The sequence below is a fragment of the Rhineura floridana genome, chromosome 8 (genome assembly GCF_030035675.1).
Source record: "Rhineura floridana isolate rRhiFlo1 chromosome 8, rRhiFlo1.hap2, whole genome shotgun sequence".
Taxonomy (NCBI): Eukaryota; Metazoa; Chordata; class Lepidosauria; order Squamata; family Rhineuridae; genus Rhineura; species Rhineura floridana.
Window position 1 is genome coordinate 85,783,588 of NC_084487.1, and position 26,920 is coordinate 85,810,507.

General features: G+C 39.6%; 1 protein-coding gene across 29 annotated transcripts in view; it reads right to left on the reverse strand.

The window, feature by feature from the left end:
- The window catches only part of IMMP2L (inner mitochondrial membrane peptidase subunit 2), a 797,369-nt gene that overhangs the window by 558,043 nt on the left and 212,406 nt on the right, over nt 1-26,920 (reverse strand). Inside the window, exon 4 of one of the 29 annotated variants that reach the window (XM_061639997.1) lies at nt 5,320-5,370. The exons of 27 other annotated variants lie outside the window; for them this stretch is intronic. In XM_061639997.1, the coding sequence (XP_061495981.1) occupies nt 5,340-5,370 (31 nt within the window). In that variant the 3' untranslated portion in view covers nt 5,320-5,339. Of the gene's footprint in view, nt 1-5,319; nt 5,371-19,917; nt 20,126-26,920 lie in introns of all 29 variants that reach the window. One more of the 29 variants, XM_061639993.1, reaches the window with a different exon arrangement.

The following is a 26,920-nucleotide window of genomic DNA, read 5'->3' on the forward strand; positions in this document are numbered from 1 at the left end:
TGACCACCAAGCGCGTCCACCTTGGAGCTACACATATGATGGTTGGGGTTTTAGGATGGGGGAAAAATGAGACATATGTAGGGGAACAAAAGCCTAGGAAGGAAGAACATAAAAAGTAATATGATAGAGATGATCAGATGGCATACGGTGTTTTTCTGTATTGAATAATTCCATGTAAATATAGGTGAAACCAGAACCAATTTCTCTGTTTTAACACTACATAGACTGTGAATGGCAATAATACAAGAGAGAGAGCTTATCTGGAGCCACTCTCTAGAGAATTTTGGGTATGACAAAATACATAATATTCTGCATGACCCAGGAACCTACATGATAATGAGAACACTGATGAAACATGGCAACCCTAACTAATATGCAACAAGCAAATCATTTCCTTATGTAATTGAATTTGCAGTTGGGGTTCACCATAGTCTCAGAACCTATTAGTTCTTCTGCCACGGTAAATACCAGCTGTCACCACACAGAGGCATGCTTTAAAAATATATTCACTAAGTGAAAGTGACTAGGGAAATATTCTTGCAATGCCTTTATTGTATCACATATAAACATGAAAATGGAGCTCTGAAAAAGTATTCCTCCCCTCCGCACTTTCCCATAAGGTAGCATTTTTAACCCATATTAACTGGAATCTGGTCATCAAGCAAAAGCTTCCAGCTGTCTGGGTTATTTCCAATTAATTACTGTTTTAAATTCTGTAATAATGACACATATATGGAAAACCCACAAAGCAATGAAACTTGTATTTGAGGGCACTTCAAACAAGTGACCCCAGCTGTGTATTCTGAAGGTAGTACAATCCTGAAGATTGTATCAGCTTCTAATGCAGATTAATTATGCAAAAAAACTTCAGAATGGTCCACAACACTCTTTACCTCACAACAAAAACAACAACACATTTTTGATGAGAAGTTAGGGAAAGATTAAGTACTTGCATTTTGCAATTAGCTGGGTTCACATTGGCAACAACTTTATTAACCTCTCAGTGGATGATCTGCACATATTAAGCAATTAATTTAAATAGCACAATTAACTCCCTTCCATTGTGGCTACCCTATCAAGATAAGGTAGGGGAGGAGGTTCTGTTATCACATTTCTAGAAAATGGCTCAGGGCCAATGGCTTATCTTTCTCCTACTCATGGCCCCTCATAGCCCTCACATTTAAGTGCAAAGTAGCGTCTAACTGCATCACAATCACCATCACCAGAACTTGCTGCTTTGTGTGAGTTAGGCAAGCCTCAAATGTAGGTCCTGTCCTAGCCTTAAAAGTGCAGATATGAGAAAGCTTCCCTTCACCACAAAAGATGCTTCAAAGTGCTCATCAAACTATTTTCCAATAACTTCCCCAGAAACCCAAAGGCACTTTCCAAAAGACTGGTCTAAATCCTGCTTAGTTCCACTTCCTCCACCAACTGGCAAAAGACAACTTCAGTCCCCTTGACAAATCTGCCAACAAGATGCCAGTCCTTTCGAAGGTGAATACCCACCACCACAAAATGGCTGTGGCAAAACATTAAGCTGATGGCATTATCCAAATCTGTACCGGTATATAGATTCAAGGAGAGCAGTGGTTTCTGCCATCACTGAGTGGTATGATCCATTTGGAATCTAATGACTCCAAAAAGAGATGGATTTTTCAGAATATCAGCAAAACAATTTGTGGTTGCCAGTCTCACATGTACCCCCTTTATACAGCCACTTCCATTTAGATTTAAATATGCGCCTAGCAAACTGGTGGCCTGAATTCTCCTTATGTAATTCTACCCCTGTATCCTTTTAATTTCATATAATTAAGGCCAACAGAGGACCTAAGTTTGTAGTAATTTTTCAGGAGGCTAGTGAGCTGCAATGTAAAACAGGATACAACTGTGTATGTATATGTGGTAAAGGCCAGTATTTTTGGTTTCACCAGCATGAACTGTTTGGGCTTTCCCTTTTAACTCAGGTGCAACATGTCACCATTCACACTTATCCTGTCCTTTGTTGAACTAGAATGTGCTACTCTTGGAGCCAATTTGATTGATGCCAAGTGTGATTTGATTGGACACCAGATTTCACAGGCTTTGATTTGATGCCGGCATTGATTTCTCTTGACAGTTTTCACTTGCCAACTAGAAAACTTTAGACCAGCATGAAGAAATGTGAGGAAAAGCAAATATAGGACTTTCAAACATTCATGTGAATATATATATCCAGGACAAAAAAAATATGAACTCCAGTTCAAAAAAATGTTACTCTAAAACAATGTCTATTTTTTAAAAAAGAAAATGTAATTCAGAATAATATAGACACAACAGCAATAGTCGATATGCAGATACTACTCTGATACTGATTGAAACACTATATCTCTCCAATTGATCATACTATATTACTTTGCAGCTATAAAACAAATTTATTACTCTGTCTTAATCAAACTGCTCCACAACATATCTAAGACAACACTACAATATTCTGTTTTTAAAATTCATTCTTACATTAGCAGATATTAGTCTGGGAGTTACACTTCTCCAGATCAAAGACCATTCTATTGCTAGTATTTCTTCCTTAGACATATTCTCTTAAAACTCCTAGGTTGATAAGTTAGATTAGACAAGAGATAAAGTTTACTCATTAATGCTTTTCCATTAATTGAGTCTAGTAATAAAAGGGGTCTCTAAGGCGATTATACTTCCTAAATCAACCAAAGAATAACATGCCTTATCTGAAGCTACTGAAACATTATTGGTCTTATACTTCCCATAGCTTCCAGTATTACGTCATTAAACAAAATAAGACCATTATGCAAAAGGTCTTTCACTTTAAGTAGACCCAACAACTTTACATTGTTTTAAGATGCACAAATGACACTATACTAATTGTTTAAATACCAATAATATAATTACTGAGGCCCAGGAAGCAAATAAATGACAACAGAAAGAGACCCAAAAGGATTGAGCAACCATGCTTCTTTCTTTGAAGAAGTCTTCTAATACATTTCATTCCAATGTATTTTACTGTATAATACACAACCTATGGAAAGGTTACAATTTCCTTTTAAACATGACCCCATACATTATTTCAGTATGAACTTTCTGTTAGGAAAGGACATTCTTAACATTGGCCAGGTACCCCTGGACATTTGCCCTAAAATACCAGTGAGCTGAACAGGACTCTGGGGCATATTCTAGAGTACAAACTGATTTCATGTGGGGCATTGGCCAATTCTCTTAGTCCATGTAAATAGAGTATGACCTAGAAGAACACTCCAGATAATATTGTGTGGCTATATACGACAACAGAAGATTGGTAGTGGCAGGCAAGCTCTCTTTTGGGAAGAAAAAAAACACTTGTCAGCAATTTTCTCATTGACCAGGTTTGCACACAATGCTAAACCAAGGACAATTTGCTCTCTCCTCACACAGAGGAGATGGGAGACTTCCACTTCCATTTTAGATTAACCACAGATTATTACTACATGATTAATCTTAACTAAGGATTAATGAAACAAGCCAGCTTCTTAAGGTATGGTTTAAATTTGGCTTATTTTATCACATTTATATCCTACCTTTTCTCCAATGAGGTCAAGGTGGTATACATAGTTCTCCCCCATCTCATTTCATCCTCATGGCACCCAGCAAAGTACATGGGTCTGAGAGATGGTGACTAGCCCAAGGTCATTCAGGGAGGTTCACTGCTGAGTGGGGATTTAAACCCTAACTCCCCAACGTTCTATTCCAAACTCTAATTGCTACACCAAACTGACTCTCAGTAAATCACTGAATATTTTTCTAGGATTAACCACATCTTGTCTAGTTCAGATTACATGACAAGCTGTGGTTAACAAACATGGAAGCAAAAGATTCTGCGCTCTTCCTTTCAACCACACTGAAGAGAGTGCACAAACCTGAGGCTGATCTAGGCTCATTCTTGTATCACTAAACTATGCCCAAACCAGTCCACTGAGGAATCTTTGAAAAGCTTCTCAGGAACCCTAGGCTCTTCCCTAAACTTGGTTTTAAAAACACTGTGATACACCATTCACAAAAGAGAAAACAATCCAGCTCTCTACCTTGCCAACAGAGTAATATCAGGAAGCTAAATGAATATCTTGAACTCAAGAAGAGTCTGTAAGGAATTGTGTTAAAATACCTAATCTCATTTCTGTAGACCTCACATCAGACGTAAACCACATTACTATACATAGTGTCATTACCTTCTCTCCTAAATAATCCCACCCCCCATCCTGCTTTCCCATTTTATTGGAAGCAGCAATTCAGCTCCTCTATTAAAATGTGACTTTATATCCCTCACAAGCATACAAGTTTCAATTTTGTTTTCCCAGCATAACAAGTATAAATGAAGATACTGAGGCTTTAATAAAAGAAAGAAGTTCCTTTCAGAGAGATACACAGAATGAGAATTTAGAATATTGCTTTGAGAACAGAAGATTAAAATCTGTTCCAGTCCGATTCATTCAACACTATTGTTAGAGTTTATAATCTCATAATGGTTATCTGTGGTCACATCATGTTATGTAATGCATTCAGATGTTAATAAACTTGGATTCCTGCTATTCAGCTGTCTCAGGAGAACACATCTTGGTTCTTTCAAATTCCTAACAGTATACTCAGTCTAAGGCAATAAATTGTTTAGTTTTAAATAGGTGATTCCACCACCACCACCCCTACAGACATTTTTTATTCTATTTGAATGTTTACGGAACCTCAGCTGGAGTTGTATTTATATACATTAATATCTAAATTATGGTTGAGTAGGACCTACAATATTAATTTGCATGATTAATATTGCACTTAATATGCACTTATCACATGCCACACTAAGCTAAGCCAAAGTTTATCTTAGTGTGTCTTGCAAACCAGAATACGTAGTTAAGCTCTTTTCTCACTAACCACGAGCTGTAGGCAAGGTTTGTTATTGGCTACAACCCACAGTTAGTGAGCGGAGAGCTTAACCATGAGTACCAGTTCAAACAACACGCCAAATCAAACTTTGGCTAAGCTTATTGCATGGCATGACACCAAAAAGGTATACAGAGAAGCAAAGCAGCTGCAAGATCCTCTTTGGAAGCCTGCATGTTTGTCTCTAAACAAAGGCTTACTGTGTCATGCGAATCAGCTTAACGTTTTTCTCTCTCACTGGAGAGGTTGATATGCTGCTGCCATTATTCATACAATTTGGACATATACTGCTACAGACATTCTGGAAAAAGATATGTGAATTCATTAATGAAATCAGTTTAATCATCCAATAACATTTGAAATTTAAAATGCTATTTGAAATATATTTTCAATGTTACTTACCTAAACTTTTGCAGAATTGATTAACAACAGCTAAATATGAATAGCTCAACCCTAAAAAAAAAAATACAGATATATCACCCACACCCTATTGGTGCAAGATAAGACACAGCTCTTGTGGAAGTTGACGTACTAGTAATGACTTACCTGGAGTAACAAACTGGGGTAACTAATTAATTAAGACATGTAGTTAAGAAATGGTAACAAATTTCAAGATAGTATCTGTACATAAATCTTATTGTCTAAAAATTTATGTATCTAATTAAAAATTAGTAAATAAAAAATAAAAAATGAAGAGCAGAAGAATTAATTCTTTTGCAACTGTTAGCTCACATCTCAATTAATAGCTGTAAATTGTGCATATATTGGCAAGATGATATAGATGGAGAAGGATGTAATTTTGTCTATCACGCAACTGTGCTACAGTCTTCCACTCTTTATACGATGCGTCTCTCCTCTCTTGCTTTTTCTTGCACTTAGAATTCTGTTCCAAATAATTTCTATTACCCCCCCCTTAAATCATCTCTTTTTAAACCACTGACATCCCGTCCAACCTACGAGTAGATCCAAACATTCTGCCAGCATTATCTTCTACCAGTGAATCTGTCCTGGTGGCTGCATATTAGACACTATGCCAGTACAGCATGAGTTCCTCCATATACCATAGCCCTACAGCCAGTGGACCTTCTGTACAGGATTGGAGCATTATTTATTTAGTATATATGATGTTTCAATCAAGTCCTCATGTTGGCTTTCAATATTAAGTACACTTTCACCTCAGTTTCTACTTGTGTTCTTTTATACAACGACAGGCAGTGTGGCACAAGAGCCGGTGTGGCATAGTGGTTAAGAATGCTGGACTACGATCTTTGACTACGACTATGACCTAATAATAATTTTAAAAACTACAACAGTATCAATAAATAACACCACAAAATATCACAAAACAGGCTGAAATCTCAAATCAATCTAGTCTGCAAAAGAGAGAAAGAGAGAATATATATATATATATATACTTTTACAAGCACTAGGACTGGCAGGACATATTACATCAAACAGAAAATCACCTGCAGGTCCTGCAATATAGTTTACATCATCAAGTGCAAAAGACCAGGATGTCATATCCAATACATAGGGAAGACCACAACTGACCTACACACGTGCTTCAGGAACCACAAGTCGGCAATTTTGACCAAAACAGTGGAGCAACCAGTTGCAAAGCATTTTAATATCTAGGGTCAGAGCCTGTTGGACTTTTCCATTACAGCAATAGAGATGCCAGCATATCCAGCAGCATTGACTAAAATGGAGAACTTTTGGATTTACTCTCTGGACACATTGGCACCACATGGCCTGAACCTGGAGGACAGTACCAGCATCACTTAGCTTCTGCAAATGAAGCCCCTCTGAGCATTCCATCCTCAAAGCTCTATAACTGCCACCTTGGTAACAGCATTTGTATGTTAGCAGCTGATGAAGGTGGAAGCTGAAACGTTTCGTTAATACAATAAAAACCTCTGTTTGGTTAATCACAATTACGTTCATATATATTTTTAGGTGATTAACGGAATCCTTATAGGGATCCAGAGCAAGCTTGAGTGAAGTTCTGTTTGTTGCTTTCAAAACTGTCTTATCTGTATACCAAAGCAACTCGCATCCAACGAGGATCCAGTCTTCTTCATTCAAGTTCTCCATCATGCACAACAACCACCCAAGGTACGCAATGTTTTTACAAAAGAAGATTACAAAGGGCCAACTTACTATAGAGCATCTTAAAGTGTATAAGACCTTAAACATTATGCCACGAGGCCTTGAGATCTATAAATCATTCTATTCCAGAAAGTATCCCTTTATGTCTAAATTGGCACATAGAGAAACATCAGCTGAGCATATTCCTTATTTCTACGATTATTAAGCAGAATCTTCTGAAAATCAAGACCTTGAAACATGCACTACAGCAGGAGTTTTGAAGAAACATTCTAACACCATGCACCTATGAACGCCTCCTGTATCTGCTCCATAAAACAGAACAGACAACTTTTATCAATGTCCATGCCACCAAAAAGAAAAAACTCAAAAGGGATATTCTAAGATATCATCTTCCTCTTATTCCATCCAATTTAATAACACAGTGTTCTATTTATAAAGAAATATTTTCATGTACTACAAGAGCAAAAGCTAACCACAAGAAAAAGAAAAACAGGAGATTCAAAAGAGTTATTCCAAAAACTTCCACATGTATAACAAGATCACCTGACATAGCTTTCAGAAATGACTCCACAACAATAATAGATCTGACCGCAGGCAAAATGTCACCTAATGAAATTAGGCTTCTATCCAAAGGCCTCAACTTCTGCCCAACACCTAGAGAGCACAATATAGCACAGATGAAATGTGACATCAAAGCATTTGAAAGGAGATACAGACTGGATGAAATTTTTTTATGATGACTCTTAAGAACAACATAGACCTCTACAATATAGATCCTCTGCTATAGTTTCTGCAACCTAAAACTTGGACACTGAACATTAACAGGAATCCAGTCCTAGAAACCTTTCTCTTATCAATAAACAGAGTCATCAACAACCACACACCAACCCCTATTCACGACAATCTTTCAAAAGAAGAAAGAATAGCCCTAAGGAACCTTCAGATGAGAAGGGATGTTGTCATCAAGCCTGCAGATAAGGGTGGTGCTGTTGTGGTACTTAACACTACAGACTATATAGCAGAAGGTCAAAGACAACTAAAGGATGAAACAACATATAGATTTATTGACAAAGACATCACCACAGATCTCAATACTCATATCATTACATCTATACAAAACCTTACAACTTCTTAAAGAGGAAACTGCTGATCTCCTTGTTAATCCAAATCCCACCCCTGAAAGGTTTTACATGCTGCCTAAAATCCACAAAGCCAACAATCCTGGTCGCCCAATTGTCTCAGGTAACAACACAGCTACTGAAAGGATTTCTCTGTACATTGACTTAAAGTTACAAAACATGGTGCAAAACCTCCCATCATATACCAAAGACACCAAGGACTTCTTGCTTAAAATTGAGCCTTTAAACAAGCAGTATCAATTCCACAACAATACTATACTAGCTACTTTAGATGTCACATCTCTTTATACCAATATACCACATAATGATGGGATTCAGGCTTTAAATGAGTTCCTTAACACCAGAGATATGAACAGTCCTCCAACAGAGGTTGTCACAACTTTAGCTACACTAGTCCTGACTTGTAACAGCTTTACATTCAATGGAGAACACTACCTGCAACTACAAGGCACAGCTATGGGGACTTGCATGGCTCCATCATATGTGAATCTCTTCATGGGTAAACTGGAACAGGAGATCCTCAAAAAGGCCATCAACAAACCACTTATATGGTGGCGATACATTGACGACATCTTTTTGGTCTGGACAAATGGTAAAGAGAGTTTGGAACAATTTAAAAATTACATCAACTCCATCCATCTATTAAGTTTACATTTAATAGTACAAATGACAATCCGCACATCCCTTTTCTGGATGTCCTTCTAGCCATTGAAAACAACAAAATAACCAATGATCTCTACAGCAAACCCACTGATGCCCACACCTATTTAAACTGGAAATCCTGCCATCCTAGGCATATAAAGAAGAACATTGTGTATAGCTTAGCTCTGAGAATCAAACTTATTTGCAACACTGAAGATAAATACCAGAGAAGTATCAGTGAACTTAAAGAACACCTTCTTCTACGAGGATATTCTCCACATATCATCAATTGCAACATCCACCGAGCCTCCATTCTGTCCAGAGAAAACCTCCTCCATCATACTGAGGTGTCAAAGAGCAGAGAGCAACGGATTCCATTTGTGGTAGATTTCCATCCAGCATCTCCTAACTATCACCGAGCAATCAGGGAGAGCTACCCATTGCTGGCAAACTCTGAACATCTTGCTAGAGCCGTCAGCAGGCCTCCTGTTGTAGCATTTTGCCAGCCTCCTAATTTGTGCAGACTGTTAGTGAGAGCTGTGCTTAAGCCACCTATCACCAACCCTGGGTCTCATCCTTGTCACTCCAAACGCTCTATTGCCTGTGTGTACCTCAGGGAGACAGCTACTTTCACAAGCACCAGGACAGGCAGGACATATTACATTAAACAGAACATCACCTGCAGGTCCTGCAATATAATTTATGTCATTGAATGCAAAAGACTAGGATGTCATATTCAATACATAGGAAAAACCACAACTGACCTACGCACATGCTTCAGAAACCACAAATTGGCAATCTTAACAAAAAAAATTGGAGCAACCAGTTGCAAAACATTTCAACATTGAGGGTCACATTGAGGGACTGTGAAGTTTGAAAAATCTAAAGATCACAGTATTGCCTATTTGCCTAAATACTGCTTGTATCTGCTTAAAAGCTTAAGGCTCGCATTTTGAAATAAGCATTGTCAGTGGACTGTGACCCACAGTTTAACATACGCTTGCAAAAGTAAGGATTAACCATTTGACCTTAGGAAAGAGTAACTATACTATTGATTAAGCAGAGCATAATAAACGATGGGTGTAAAATTAACCAGCTTGTTTTGTATAAAAATCCCTGTTTTGGGGGGCTCAGGGCTCTCTCATACCTCACCCCTTGTGTGAAGTGTATGGTTTGCCTTTACTGCAGTAAATAAATAAGGAGCCTTGAACTCGATTTTACCCGCGTGTGTGCTATTATTCTCCACCTGGGAGAACTTGTCGCATTTTTGCTACAACAGTTTATGGCATCCAACGTGGAACTCCCAGGTTGTACTAGAGAGCCTTTTTCTCCGTCTCTTGCCCTGTGATCACGAGCTCACTGCCCAGTTTTGGCGGGATCCTGGACCGAGCGGGGACTGGTGGCTCCCCGGGCAATAAAGGAGCCTGTAGAAGAAATGGGTAGGTCGACTTCAACACCAAATGCCAGCGCTGGTGAGTATGTCCCAGGACTGAGAAGTAGAGAAAAGCGCTTGGGAGGAAGGTAGAGATAGGTTGGGATGTGTCTGAGAAACGGAACCTGTGTGTTTGGTTGGTGAATTTGTGTATGTGGCTGGAAGACGACTCTTGTGCCTGGCAAGTGGGAAACCACGTTATAACCCTTGCACGGTGAAACACGCCCGGCTTGACTGAGCCCGTCCTTTGCAAATGTGGGTAGCATAGCCTCTCAGCAGCAAACTGCTCCCAGACCTGCAGGACGTGGAAGTGCGAGAAGTGTGGTTGGTTGTTGGTAAAGGTTCCACATAGAGGATAGCGCTCCCTGATAAGTCCTTGCATGGCAAGGCAGGTATAGGCTTGCGCACCCACACACAACGAGATCCCACCTAGGTAGAACATGGGAAGTACATTTAGTAAAGTAAAAGCAAATACTCCCCTGGCTCGAGTTCTAGAAAATTGGTTGAAGCCAGGAGGAGGTGCCGGCTTATCAAAAACAAAAGTTGTAAAATTATGCCAGAACATCTGGCCAAATTATACAGCCCTATGGTCCCCAGAGGATCAATGGCCAAAAGATGGTACCTTTGAGGACCAAAGATTAAAAGCTCTTAGGCTTTTTCTAGAGGATCAACATCCTGGGCAAATGGTGTATTTGTACTTGTTTTATAAGTTTGTGGAGAAAAGGACTCCCCTATTGGCTGCAGCCATTCCCCACCGTATTCCGAGGTTGAGGAGACGGATATTTTGGAGGATCCCTCTCTCCAATCTGTAGGACGGTATCCCCAATTGCCTCCTGTTTTAGTGCATCAACATGTTGAACGGAAAATCCCTAAACTGACTATCAGACGTAAACCTGCACCTAACTGGTCTCCATCTGAGATTCCAAAGCGATATGATTTAAGAAGTACTGCTGGAATAACACCATCAGAACCTAACAAGAAATCCCAATGGGAAGTCTTGAGCTGCCCCTTGCCAAAACCGACAGTGGCAGAGTTGGTTCCACCAGTAAACCCCTCAGCGCCAACACCATTGGAGCAAGATCCCAATGGAATGTTTCCACTCCGAGTTGTTCCAGTACAAGGGCCAAATCAAATAGAAACCCGAGTGATTTATGTCCCATTTGCTACATCAGACTTGATGAATTGGAAAAGCCAGACTCCTAGGTTCAGAGATCATCCAGAAGGAGCATGTAGGACCTTTGAAACTATCTTTATGACCCATAAACCTTCATGGGAAGATATTCAAGCTTTAGTGAAAGCTCTTTTAACCGATGCTGAAGCAGAAGAAATTGTGAGTAAAGCAGGACCTATACTAGCACAAATTCAGGTCAGAAATCAAGGAGACCTAAGCCTGGCAGATGTCCCAGAACTGAATGCCCAGACATTCGTACAAAATTCTAATTGGGAAACTAATGATAGGAATCACAAATGGGCCCTTGACAAGTACAGATAAGCCTTTTTAGAAGGAATGAAAGAAGCGGGCAAAAGACAAAGTTGGCAAAAAGTAGGAGAAATAAAGCAAAAACCCAATGAACATCCAGGAGATTATTATCAGAGACTAAAAGAGGCAGTACGGGTCTGGGGTGGCATGGATCCTGAAGATCCTATAAATTTAGCCTTAATGAGGGGCCTTTTTAAGGTGGGCATCACGGACCCTCACATTAGAAGAATGTTAAATAGCAAGGATACTTATCACCATTCTGAGATGTCTCAGATCCTTACATAGGCCACTATAGCCCATAATAATAAAGAGCACCAGAGTAAGCAAGAAAAGAAGAAGGAAGAAAAGGCCATTCACATTTTTGCAGTGGCTTTGAGCCAGATAAACGAAAAGCCCAATAGAGGAAGAGGGATCCAGATGACAGATAGGAATTATGTATGTTTACCTGCGGGGAAAAAGGACATTTTCGAAGAGATTACCCCACAGAGAAGGCCATAGGAGGTTTTAGAGGGAGAGTGAGAGGAAGAGGAGGAAGATCCCCAGGACATGGAGGAGCTCAGTTTGTTTCAGATACAGCAGAACAAGCCTTGATTGATTTTGCATCCAATGATGTTTTAGAAGATTGACTACTATTTGGAGAGGGTCCCTGTTTTTCAGCAGCCTCCTGGCTACTGCCACAAAAGTAACCAGTAATAGACTTACAAATTGGAAATCATCAATACCAATGTCTCATAGACACAGGGGCAACCCTCTCATCTATACCCACTACAGCAGCTCCCAGAAGTGAAGTAAAAAGGACTATTGTAGGAGTAACTGGAAAACCTCAAAACTGTTCACTGTCAAAGCCAGTGATGGCCCAAATTGGACCTTTGACTGTGGAACACACCTTTTTGTTGACAGATGGGCCTATGAATCTCATAGGTCGAGACTTATTGTGTAAATTAAATGCCACCATAAAATGCACACCAGATGGGTTGTATTTAGACTTACCCAGTAGTAAAATTTTGCAGTGTGCCTCCGAATTGACCATGCCAGAAAAAAAGGAAGATCAAATTTCAGAGGATCTTAAAGAACTTATAGATTCTCTACCCCCTTGGTTGTGGGGACATAAAAATGATGAAGTTGGACTTTTAAAATCAATAAGTCCCATCAAAATTAGGGTAAGGAAGGATTTGCCTTATCCCTGTGTCAAGCAGTATACAATCCCTAAAAAGGTTCATGCTTTGCCTTCCAGCTTCAGTGCTCAGGCAGCTGAATTGTATGCCTGTCAGTTAGCCAAGGGTCAGAGTGTTAACATTTACACAGATTCCAAATATGCCTTTGGAATTACTCAAGCTACAGGTCAGCTATGGAAACAAAGAGGGTTCTTAACTGCGTCAGGAACAAAAATAGCAAATGCCCATTTGGTTTCCAACCTTTTGGACAGTATACATCTACCCTTAGATATTTACATCATGCACTGCAAGGGACATTCTGTGGATGTCACAGATGTTGCAAAAGGAAATAATAGAGCAGATAGAGCTGCTCAAAAGGCATCATTACAAGAACCTCTGACTTTTCAAGCAGTCCTAGAGGAAGTTAAGTTAGAACCGAAAAACACTGTATTGGAATTAAAGCGGTGGCACGAGACCCTTCCCCCGCCAGTTAAGTCTCTGTGGGAGCAGAGTGGATTGCTGCCTGATAATCAGGGTATATATCGTACTCAGGAAGGGATACCAAGCATCCCTCCAGAACCTCTTCGCTTGTTATTGCAACAAATGCATAAACAAATGCACTGGGGAACCTCAAAATTAGTAGAATCAGTCCAAAGACAATGGTTTGCTCCTACTGTGCATCAAAGAGCCTGAGAAATAGTTTCAAGCTGTAACATTTGTCAGAGGACAGATCCAAGAGGACTCAAGGAAGGTCCCCCTGGGGGAAAACCTTGGGCTTTCACTCCTTTTGAGAACCTTCAAATTGACTTTGCTGAATTACTAAAATGTAGGGGATTTAGATATCTCCTTGTAATAGTTGGCCAATTGACTGGATGGGTGGAGGCTTTTCCTACCTGTCATGCAACCGCCCTAAAGGTGGCTAGGATTTTGTTGAAGGAAATTATCCCTAGATATAGCACTCCAAGAGCCTTAGATTCTGATCAAGGAACTCATTTTACTGCAGAAATAATTCAAATTGTTGCAAAGACAATGGGAATTGAATGGAAATTACACACACCTTGGCACCCACAGACAGGACGGGACAGGTTGAGAGAATGAGTCTACCCTGAAGTCAGCCCTTTTGAAATTGACTTTAGAAATGAAATTGAGATGGCCTGATGTACTGCCCCTGGCACTTCAGAATATTAGAACTATGCCAAGGGGAATTTTAAAAATTTCTCCGTTTGAATTTCTATTTGGGACGCCACCTCAGTGATGGAACGCTGTAACTCCCTTTGTACCACCTTATGTTATATCGGATTCCACAATTATCAAATTTCTTATAAATTATCAGAAAAAGCTGACAGCGGACCAGGACGAGAAGCAGCTAACAGCGAAGCAGCTGAGGCCTTACAACTGGAGAAGGGAAGGAGAAGACCCCTGAAGAAAAGTGGCTCTCGGAGACCATTCCGAGTCTTGGCCTGAAGAAACGATTTATCCATCTTAAATGAAATTCTTTGCATTTAGCCCCAAAGCAAAAGTGGGTTATTTCTCTTGTGAATTATTTTCCTGTGCTTGTGTTTCTGTGTTTCAATTGTCCGTGTCCTCTATAGAAAAAGCTGAATCCCTGTGAATGTACCTTGCCATATGATCAAAATGGTGTCTAAGATTACTGGAATGTTTCTCATACTGACCACACTTCCTATGTCCATGCTGGAAGCACCATATAGTTGGACATGGGAAGACCCAGAATTAGACCATGGAGTCTTAACTAACTCCTACGAAGCCATGAAAGCTTCATTGGCTGATATCCTAAATGCTTCAAATTGTTGGATCTGTTCCCAAATCCCTCACCACACCGGTGGATTACCCTGGCATTCAGTGTCATGGAATTGGCCAGATTTGTGCCACTACTGGATCTCCATCGCAGAATGGAAAAAGAATTGCTCTAAAGAAATAGAAAACTCTGTTTTAAGAAACAGCACCTGGAATCCTTATTTCCCCTCTGAAAGGCACAAGCCAATTCTTCTTAGGGGTGGGGTAAAAGGCCTGCTTTGTTTCAAGTTAAATTCTACAAATAAGGCCAAATGGTTTGCTGGGGAAAGTATTTGTGAGTATTACTTGACACCCATTCGGAATGTTTCTGTTCCACTCGTTTATCCAAATGGCACTATGGCAACCTCAACACAGCCCATGATGATCACTCTTTCCTTGGAGTTTGTAAATAAATGGACCAAAGGTCTTGCAAGTGCATTAGCGACTGATGACTCATGGTGGGTATGTGGCTGATCTGCATATAAATGGCTTCCTGGAGGCTGGTATGGCTCCTGTTATTATGCGTTCCTTCTCCCCCCTTACTGAATTATGAAGTCTTTGCCTTCTGGAAGGCCCCGCAGAGCAGTACCATCTGTCATATCAGAAGGTGACAGATTTGGCATGATTCTCCTACCCCACTATGGTACAGGGAAACTGGCCACCCTATTTAATAAATTATCCACCTTTGTTGAGAAGTTTGCCAACAAGACACTCAAAGTCATAAATGCAACAAGTATTGAACAAAGGCAAATGCGCCTTGTTGTTCTACAAAACAGAGCAGCACTTGACTATATTTTGGCATCCCAAAATGAAGCATGTGCTGTCATTATGGTTTGCCTTTACTGCAGTAAATAAATAAGGAGCCTTGAACTTGATTTTACCCGCGTGTGTTATTATCTCTCCACCTGGGAGAACTTGTAGCATTTTTGCTACAACAGGACTTTTCTATAACAGCTATAGAGATGCCAACAGATCCAGCAACACTGACTAAAAGGGAGAACTTTTGGATATACTGTCTGGAGACATTGGCACCACATGGCCTGAACCTGGAGGACAGTATAAACATTACTTAGCTTCTGCAAATGATGCCCCTCTCCTCCCAGTAGGAGCCTATTAGTGAATAAATACATTGCTTAACACAACAGAGGGAGTCTCCCTATATACAATTCCAAATCATGCACAGGGAGCACATTATATATGCAATTATGTTATACATATTTTTATGGTATTGTAAAATTGCTCCAAGATGCTTCATAGGAAATGATTAATTAATTAATTAATTACCCTAAATTTAAGAGAAACTGACAAAGAGTTGCTTCTTATCAGTTTAAAGGCAAATTATTATTATTATAATATTATAATAATTGCCTAAAAGTATTAAAGCTAGTTGTGATCCTTGCTCTAGATTGTCTCTCCCACCTGGTTAGAGGGCTTGAATCTATCTGCATAGTATGATGTGCATAAGAATCAAAGGGTTAAGTCAAACTGGAGGTGACTTAAGGAGTGTACTTTTCTAGTCACCAGAAAGTCTATAATGCTAGGCAGAATAAGAGATGGTAGTAACTGATATTACAGAGATGCAGGTCCATCCAGTTCATAACAGGGACAATATTTTCTCCTAAACTATATCTTACATTAAACAGCAGAGGAGTGAGGCATGATTTTGATTGATTTTGTATATTTTGCCATCTCCTTTCAGCGTTTCCATTCAAATACAGTGGCTCATTTTTTTGTTTTTGTTCTTAAAAAACACATTCTGGTTCATCATTGACACATTATGTTTACCAGGCCACTTTTGTTAAAGACAAAAGTTTGGCTTTACCTCAAGGAGAAACCCTAACCAGAATATCATTTTCCCCCACAATGCATAAAAAGATTATTTGTTCAATTCATCAAGGCTATTCTGAATGCTGGAGCTATTATGTCAGCAGCTAATGGCAAGTTAACAATGACAACCATCACTAATGTTCTCCTGATGAATTACGCGATCATTTGGGACTCCTTGAAGGGGTCAAGGGTAAGGTGATATCTGCAATATAGATTTCACTTGTCTCGGCAGAAGCCAAAGCTATACCTTCCAAGTGTGTAAAGCAAAAGAAAATACCCATGAAGAACTAGTGGATCCATTCAATACTTTTAAAGCACTATACAAACATTGCATTTTATCTCTAACAATAGTGTATTGCTTTCTAAGCTGATTTCAGTTTGGCATAGTATATTCCAGAACTATTGGAGCTAATCCAATAAGCTTGCCTGAGATTTAAGGATGGAATTTCAAGAAAAAACTGTAAAAGGAAATATTACATTGCCTAACACTGTACCAAGAAAACAGAAGATTTATAACTAAGGCATAAATATCTATTCATTGCATTTCCATCTCTCCTAGAAAAAAAATCCCTATCTATTTAGAGGAATTCAACAGCTGTAGCCTACGGGCACATTATTTGTTGCAAGTTGATGTTGTTGACTTATGTCTGTTCCTAGCAGAGGCCTTGGAATCCAGTTTCTAAATGCAGAAAAAGCAACAAACTAACACCCCAGTAACAAATGTATGAATGTAACTGGAAAATCTAGCAAAAAATATTTTTTTATTACTGTTACTATTATTTCCCTAACTGAGGAGCACATAATCTAAAATTTGGGCAAAGGTGAATCAAAGAGATTGTAGTTGCTGAGCAGCGCCCAACATTCTTGGCTAACACAGATTATCTGGATTCATTTCAATCTGGTTTTGGCATTGAACCAGTTTTGATACTAGAGAAGGACTGGATATCCAGAAGCATTATCTGGAGAGGCACCCAGATAATGCTTAGGGACCTCTTAGTATGGTGTTCTTCTTCAGCAGCTGTCCAAGTTGGAGGTTGGAGGCACTTGGGAAGTCAGTCCATTCCTACCTGGATGCCTGTTTCAATAAGATGGTGCTGAAGGACTACTGTTCCGTCCTATGGCAGCAATGCTATGGTGTCCTGCAGGGTTCTATTATGTACCATATGCTGTTCAACGTCTATGTGAAACCACTGAGTGAGGTCATCCATGGTGTTGGATTGTAGTGCCATCAGCATGCTGATAACACCAAACTTATTTTTATCAAATTCAGGTGAAGCTGTACAGCATCTAAACCAGTGCTAGGGACCAGTAAACAACTGGAAAAGGACCAATTAACTAATGCTCAATCCAGGTAAGATGAAGACCTTGCTGGTAAGTGGCTCATCAGCGCTATCTTTTCAGCACCTACTGAAGACCTTCCTCTTTCCACAAGCATTTTAAAAAGAGACCTTATCCCAGTCTGTGTCTGTGTTGGAATTACTTTTTTAGATTTTTCTAAACCTTTTTTATATATACAGTATATGTTTTCAAAGATGTTTCATTCTAATATGTTTTTAAAGATGCTTTGGTGTAATATGTTTTAAAATGTTTTGTTTGTAAGATGTTTTAGAGTGTTTTTAGTGTTTTTGTTTGCCACCCTGGGCTCCTTCTAGGAGGAAGGGCGGGACATAAATTTAATAAATAAATAAAATAAATAAATAAGATATAACATTTCAATAAAATATTTCTATTTTTTTAACCATAATACAAACATTATCTAAGTGGACTATAACTATCAACAACAACAATCTGGTAAGATGGCTGTAAGTCTGTCCTACCAAATAATTAGAAGGCTACAATGAAGAGGTCAGAATGAAAGCACATAACTCAGACCATCCAGATAAGAAAGACTAATAGGATTCCTAATGTAGTTAGCACTGCCATTTAAGTATAGCTAAAGAATTATGAATAATTCATCTGCAAAAATCCCCATAATGATTTCTGAATAATTCACAAACAAAAAGACCTAAATTCACAGAATTCATTATTCATTGTGAATTCTTCACCCACCTCTATAATTATCCATAACTGCTAAAAATATGCACATGACTTCTAAAGCCTGGGATGCTATTTTTATAGATTCATGAAAAATATATTAAATGAATACAAACCACCAGAATGTTTTTGAGAATAGATGGTACAATTGGAAAGGAAGCAGCTATCAAGTATACAGATGCTCACAGACGTGTCCCAGTTGTTAAATCATAGAATCATATAATAGTAGAGTTGGAAGGGGCCTATAAGGCCATCAAGTCCAACCCCCTACTCAGTGCAGGAATCCAAATCAAAGCATTCCCGACAGATGGCTGCCAGCTGCCTCTTGAATGCCTCCAGTGTTGGAGAGCCCACTACCTCTCTAGGTAATTGGTTCCACTGTCATATGGCCCTAACAGTTAGGAAGTTTTTTCTGATGTCCAGTCAAAATCTGGCTTCCTGCAACTTGAGCCCATTATTCTGTGTCCTGCACTCTGGGATGATTGAGAAGAGACCCCAGCCCTCCTCTGTGTGACAACCTTTCATGTACTTGAAGAGTGTCCCACAGCAAGCATTTATGCCATGCCATAGTCAAATTATATAGCTTGAACAAATCACTTGTAATACAGTATTCCATTCATACTCTGAAGTACACCAATTTGTTTTAAACCACGTCATTTAAAGGACTATGCAGCACTTTGTATAACCCATCACTCCATTGCATGTAGTTCTGAAGTCATTAAAAAGAAGCTTTCCATTAAAGCCATATTAAGAAACAGAAGATATTGCTCTCTTTTAAGACAATGTGTAAATGAAAAGAAAACTTGGCATTATAAAATCTAGTTTCTGCAAGTCTCTGCAAGATGCAGATATTTCTTTAATCTCTACATTTGATTATTTTTCTTCCTTAATAAGGATTCCTTAACGCTTTACTGTTTGCATATCTCAGCTTAAATCATAAAGTTCAATAAAAAGATTAAAAATATTTCACTGCTACTGATATTAGCATAAAAGGAAATATATAAAGAGCATTTGGTACAGTAAAGGATAGTCTCATATCACTTTAATTCAAAACAATCTATGGTTTTTATGTAATTATAATTCTCCGTTAAAGAGAGCTTTTCTAAAATTGTGTCATGGCATATAACTAAGGGTGTGTGAGAGAGATAGGGGGGGTTAATGCAGACTGAGCACACAAAGAGCCCTGGAATCCCCCTCCCCCCAGCTAAAATAAGATATACTGCAGTGCAAAAGTATGAGCAGTTATAAGCACCTAAAAATCCTGTTACGTGGCAGCAAGTCCAAATGAACAAAAAGGAGCTTCCTTCTACATAGGTAGGCACAAGGTCAGGCTGTACATCCCTTTGATACAAAAAATACTTAAAACACCAGTACTAACTAAGCACTTACCTGGAAATGTGTCCTCCAGATTAAAGAGACTGGGGGACAACAAACAGTATTTTAACTCTGTATCAATATGATCTCATGAGGAAAAGGACAGTATCAGGATTAAGTTCTTGAACTTGCTTTAAGTCTTTGCAGTGTTTCTTGCTAAGGTGCCCATATGTCCAAATTTACAAAGGGCAGTCCTCTATTTGAAGAAGCCCTCTGGTCCACCCTTTAAACATAAAGAACTATTAGTAAAGAAATGTATTTCTATTTAAATTGTAATAATAATTTCATAAAATTGCATCATAAGTATAAATTAGCATGTATAAATTTTATGCAAATTGGTGTCCTCTTTCGTGGTGATATTTTCCTTCTTTTTTGATAATACATAAGAGGCCACCCTGTTGCATGCCACTGAAACTCTTGGAAGATCGCGGAGAAGCCTAAACTGGAGCTGATAACTACAAGCAGAAATGGTGGGCTCTGAAGAAGAATCCCCATGTGAAACTGGAACAGATGTTCAATACAGAATTCTTGAAGGCCACTCCTTGAACAATCATTATGTTAATTATGAAGACTACATGAGTACAACTTGTGATCTCCCCCATCAATATATATATAAGGATTATTTTAAACCTTTCTTGGTCACCAGAAACATACATTCTGAAGGAATAAGTGGTGATATATATAAAGCAGAGCCTGGAAAAGTTACTTTTTTGAACTACAACTCCCATCAGCCCAATAGTGGCCATGCTGGCTGGGGCTGATGGGAGTTGTAGTTCAAAAAAGTAACTTTTCCAAGCTCTGTATAAATGAGTATTCTTTGTAACTGATCTGGAATATCAAACATTTCTAAGCAACTGGTAAGAAGCAGTCCTTAGCATCTAGATCTAGAAAACACAAAAATGAGGACTTGGAGTAGGCCCAGAGTTCTTTTTCAGGTTAAATGTACAGTTTTCAATGTTATGTCAAACAAGCATTAGAAGGAACTAAGCCTTCCAGAAATAAGTATGTTTACCCACTTCTGATCCCAGCTTGGACAGAATCCTAATTACCTCTTGGTCCTATAAATTGAGCAGGTCCTAGTTAGAGCCATACATGTCAGCCTGGCAGTCCTTATCAGGTTACACCTGAGCAACAAGCAGAAAGGCACACCACGGTATGCCCTGTCAGACAGTGTCACAAACAAACTGGCTAGGGCCAGGAATGTATTGCTTCATAATTTTTGGAAAGCCCTTACTCTGGAGTTTTTCCAGAGCCTGAAACTCATCCAGAAGCAACAGGAGAGCTTTTTGGTTGATCTCTTATTAAAGCTTCCCATCTGTTACAATTTAGAGTGATGTGGTTAGTATATTTGCCTTCAAGGTTACTTCTTAAAGTCTTAAATCAATGAAATAATGTGACTGAAAATGAAAATAAGTCAACAAAAATATACAAGCAAACAGGTGGCTCCTCCAGCTGCTCTATGGTGGCCTTAGGTAAGGAGATTTAGATTAATACAGTAAACGTGTGTTTTTCATATTTTGAATGTACTGTTGCCTATTCTACTTTGAAAAAAATGAGAGATAAAACTAAATTTTAGAAGAAATTAGAAGTCTAATTTCTTGCATATCATCAGATGCTCAACAAGTTGCAGTTGGCCATTTTCAGAAATCTGAACATTAATGGATGGTGACTCATGCTAGAATCCAGGCGCAAATCCATACTGAATTAAAGAATGTGCATCACTGAACATGAGAAAATTATTTACACAACATAAAAGTGCCGCCAAGATATAATTTAGCCTTATATCCATAAACAGGAGAATGGTTTTATACCACCAAGTAAATCCAATAATGGCATTAATGTCAGAACAGGCTCATTTACTCAAAACTATTAAGTATGGGTCTCTAAGAAAAATATTGCTGTCTATCCCACAGTTTAATAAAAGCAAGTCCGCTCAGACAATGAAGAAATCGTCCCATAATTTTAACATATCACATTAATAAGACACAAATCCCTGCTCTCTATTTGGAAAATCATGCTTGCTTGAAAAAGACTTGTTCAGGAATCACACCACTTTCATCTACCTAATATTATCTATTTATGTCAAACAAAACCAAGCCACGCCATTCCATTAGCACCTCAAGACTACTGTACTTTCAATCCTAGAAGAATCCTCTGAAGAGTAATGGGGAGGAAGGCTATTGAGGCAACAGAGGTGAACACCTGCCCCACAAATGATCCATGTGGCAGCCTAAGTATACAGATCTAGATCTCTAAACTAGGAGTTGTCTTCTTTCTTAAAAGAGGCAAGCCAGAAGCAGAAGTTCCAAACTGTACCAGTAAGGGGCATGGAAAGCCAGAGAGCACACTCAGGATGTCTCATTTAAGTCACAGTGGTTCTCCTTCTGTAACCATTAGCTTTCATATGAAGCTTGACAGTTTGCTCCTCATTTATCAGTATATTAAACCAAAGCTTAGGAATACTTGTTTAAAAAGGCAGAGAGATGGACCACAAAAAAAACAGAATTATTATTATTATTATTTTATTTATTTATTAAACTTATATACCGCCCAACTAGCAATAGCTCTCTGGGCGGTGAACAACAAAAAATACAATAAAATTACACAGTAATACAACAGAGCATATAAAAAGTACAAAATCTAAAATCAGATTACAACACATTTAAAATTAAATTAACTTAAATTAAAATGCCTCGGAGAAGAGGAAGGTTTTAACTTGGCGCCAGAAAGATAATAATGTCGGCGCTAAGCACACCTCGGGGAGACTATTCCACAGTTCGGGGGCCACCACTGAGAAGGCCCTAGATCTTGTCGCCACCCTCCGGGCCTCCCTATGAGTCGGAACCCAGAGGAGGCCCTTCATAGTAGACCGTAGTGTACGGGCAGGTTCATATCGGGAGAGGTGATCCAACAGGTATCGTGGTCCCGCGCCGTATAAGGCTTTATAGGTTAATACCAACACTTTGAATCTGGCCCGGAAGCATATTGGAAGCCAGTGTAGGCGAGCCAGAACAGGTGTTATATGCTCGGACCGCTTGGTCCTTGTTAGCAATCTGGCCGCCGCATTTTGCACTAGCTGAAGCTTCCGAACTGTCTTCAAAGGTAGCCCTATGTAGAGCGCGTTGCAGTAGTCCAAACGCGAGGTTACCAGAGCATGTACCACTGATGTGAGGTCCTCCTTACTCAAATAGGGACGTAGTTGGGCTACCAACCAAAGTTGGTAGAACGCATTCCGTGCCACCGAGGCTACATGAGCCTCAAGTGATAGGGAAGAGTCTAAAACGACTCCCAAACTATGAACCTGCTCCTTTAGGGGGAGTGTAACCCCATCCAGAACAGGATATATATCCACTATGCGATCAGAGAAACCATCCACCAACAGCATCTCGGTCTTGTCAGGACTGAGCCTCAGTTTGTTAGTTCTCATCCAGTCCATTGTCGCGGCCAGGCAACGGTTCAGCACATCGACAGCCTCACCTGAAGAAGATGAAAAGGAGAAGTAGAGTTGCGTGTCATCAGCGTACTGATGACAACGCACTCCAAAACTCCTGATGACAGTGCCTAATGGCTTCATGTAGATGTTAAAAAGCATGGGAGACAAAACCGACCCCTGCGGGACCCCACATTGGAGAACCCACGGTGTTGAGCAGTGTTTCCCAAGCACTACCTTCTGGAGACGACCCGCCAAGTAGGAGCGGAACCACTGCCAAGCAGTGCCTCCAACTCCCAACTCCGCGAGCCTCTCCAGAAGGATACCATGGTCGATGGTATCAAAAGCTGCTGAGAGATCTAGGAGAATCAACAGAGTAACACTCCCTCTGTCTCTCTCCCGACATAGGTCATCAAACAGGGCGACCAAGGCCGTCTCAGTGCCAAAACCAGGCCTGAAACCCAATTGAAATGGATCTAGATAATCGGTTTCATCCAATAGCACCTGGAGCTGGCTAGCAACCACTCGTTCCAAGATCTTGCCCAGGAATGGAACATTTGCCACTGGTCTGTAGCTGTTGAAGTTTTCTGGGTCCAAGGAAGGTTTTTTCAGGTGGTCGCACCGCCGCCTCTTTCAGACAGCCAGGGACCACTCCCTCTCGTAAAGAGGCATTTATCACTTCCTTGGCCCAGCCAACTGTTCCATCCCTGCTAGTTTTTATTAGCCAAGAGGGACAAGGATCCAGTACCGAAGTGGTTGCACGTACCTGTCCAAGCACCTTGTCCACGTCCTCGAGCTGAACCAACTGAAACTCATCCAATAAAACATGACAAGACTGTGCTCTGGACACCTCATTAGGATCAACTGCTATAAAATGGGAGTCTAAGTCCCGGCGAATGCATAAGATCTTATGCTGGAAGTGTTCAGCAAACTCATTACAGCGGGCCACCGATGTATCTACTATGTCCTGTAGGCCTGGATGGAGTAATCCTCGGACAACTCTGAAGAGCTCCGCTGGGCGGGAGAGAGATGCCTTAACAGTGGCAGCGAAATGTTGTCTTTTTGCCACCCTCACCACTCCTACATACAGCTTAGTAGAAGCACAAACCAGTGCATAGTTGCATTCGTCGGGAGTTCGTCTCCATCTCCGCTCAAGCCGCCTCCTATCTTGTTTCATCGCTCTCAGCTCTGGAGTATACCAAGGAGCTGTATGAGCTCTACAAAGGAGAGGGTGCGCAGGAGCGATCGTGTCAACAGCCCGGGTCATCTCTGCATTCCACAGATTAGCCAGGGCTTTGACAGGAGCGCCAGTCCTCTCAGCCGGAAAACCATTACTAGAGATGGAAAGTCCTATCAGTTTTGGTTCTCTCAGTTTCTCATGTTTTTCCAATCTTAAATTTAGTTCTCCACATTTCTGCAGCAATTTGTGATTTTTTTAAAAATCCTCCTGAAAATTCTCCAGCATTTTAGTGTGAATTTCTCCTAATAAAAACATTTTTGTAGAGAGTTTTGACAAATGTACATATTTTTGCATTGTACATATTTTGCACATACTTTGCATATTTCTCACCATATAATACATTTTTGCATGTTATATATTCATTGTTATGCACACTTTCCCCTAATATATGCATTTTTGTAAACATTGGTTGATGAACTGCATTGCAAAATTCAAATAAGTGCAGATTTTGAAGAATGGTTGCATTTCTGTTCTCATATTGTTTTGGAAAGTGTGAATTTGATAAATTTGGCCTGAGATGCGAACTGAATCAGAATTCTTGCCCATGCTTAGCCATTACACAGCCCACTACTAAACACACACATACATCTCAAAATGTCTATACAATAGGGATCAGAATTACAGAAATCTGTTTCTAGAGTATACAGCCTGCTATAACTTATGGAGACTATGCCAGCAATGTCAAGTAATAACAGGGCTTTGTTTTTTTCTCTGTTTACAAAGACCTTGACCTAACATATATCTTGGAAAAACAACACACTCAGACTTAGCATATTGGCTAGGAGATTGAGCTATGAAGCAGGAAGTTCCCAGAATAAATCTCGCCCCTGCCACAAACTCAGTAGGAGATCTCAAACAAGTCACTCTCTTCCATTGTCATTCACCCAATTTTCAATATGGCAGATAACAACTTACCTTGCAGGGTTGTTGTGAGGCACTTTAAGCACTTAAAACTGTGTAAGTGATATGAAAATATTCAGTGTTATTATTTAAAAATAATTTGTCTTTTGGCTACTAGATGGGGAAAAAAAGACACAACTTAAATCTATCACATCTTAATTTATCATGAATTCTATGTTTCGTTATAGCAGTTAAACCCACAATTATTGAATTAACAAAAAGGCATGGGAAGGAACTATACTGCAGAGGCTTCCCAAAACACAGGTGAATACATCCTAAGCTACATTCCAATATATATATTATTTGGAATTGACATGAATGAAAACATTTGGCTCCTGTGTATCAACTTTTCTCTGTTCCCTCCAGACACTATTCTTTGCTACATCTAGGATTGTGAACCTGGAGCTAACTGGGGAGACTCAATTCATAATCATCCTGTCACACCCACCATCTTTCATCTTGACATGGAGACATATGTGCAGTTTGTAATATGGTGTCTTGTTTCCATAGTAACAGGAAAATTAAATGCTTTTTAAAGCACATATTTGAAATAATAGTCATGTAGAAGACAGACAATGAATGACAAAGCAACATGTTTAGTGTAAAATCACCATAATGCAAGCATACTGCTTTGTGGTGAAATTTCATTCACTGAATAATGGAACGTTCAAAACCAAAATGCAATGAGAAACACTTGTCTGCTTTTATGCAAATACCTTGCAACTAAGGTAAACTACAGATTCAGATAATTCATAGAACTTTCTGGTAACCTGACAGTCAATGAGTTAGTGCAGGGACAGCCAACATGGTGCTCTCCAGATGTTGTTGGACACTGGCTCCAACAGCATAGCCAGCAGTCAGGGTTGATGACCAAGTGGTAGTACAACAACATCTGGAGAGCACCATGTTGACTACCCCTGGGTTAGTGGATAGTAAGATAAACCTTAGAGACTTTCAAACTATGTTGTAATTGAGGACGGGTATGGAAATGAACATTTCCATATACCAGGGTGACTTGCAAGCTTATCAACTGCTCCTCACTGAGTAGAACCATAATGACGGACAAACTCCTTACCTCTATCAACCTTCATGTACAGCTATAGGAGAGTGTTTGGTGCATTCTAATCACACAGAGTTATGTTAAGGCACAAGAAGCCTGGTAGCAGTTCATGTGACCTGCACACACTTCCAAGAACACTCCTCCATCCCCAGAATGCTCTGCAAAATGCAGTGTGCCTTGGCATATAAGTTAACATGAGAAGGATTCCCTGAAGTCAGAAATGTTTGAAATTGCTGGCAAAGTATAGTAATTCAATAGGAAAAGAGTACCTTATAGTTAAATGGAGCTCATTGGCTTCTTCAAGAGCAGAGAAAAACAGAAAATTGTGTTCACAATTATTTAAATCATTCATTCATGTTTATTTTGTGACAAGTTACATGACTTTTTC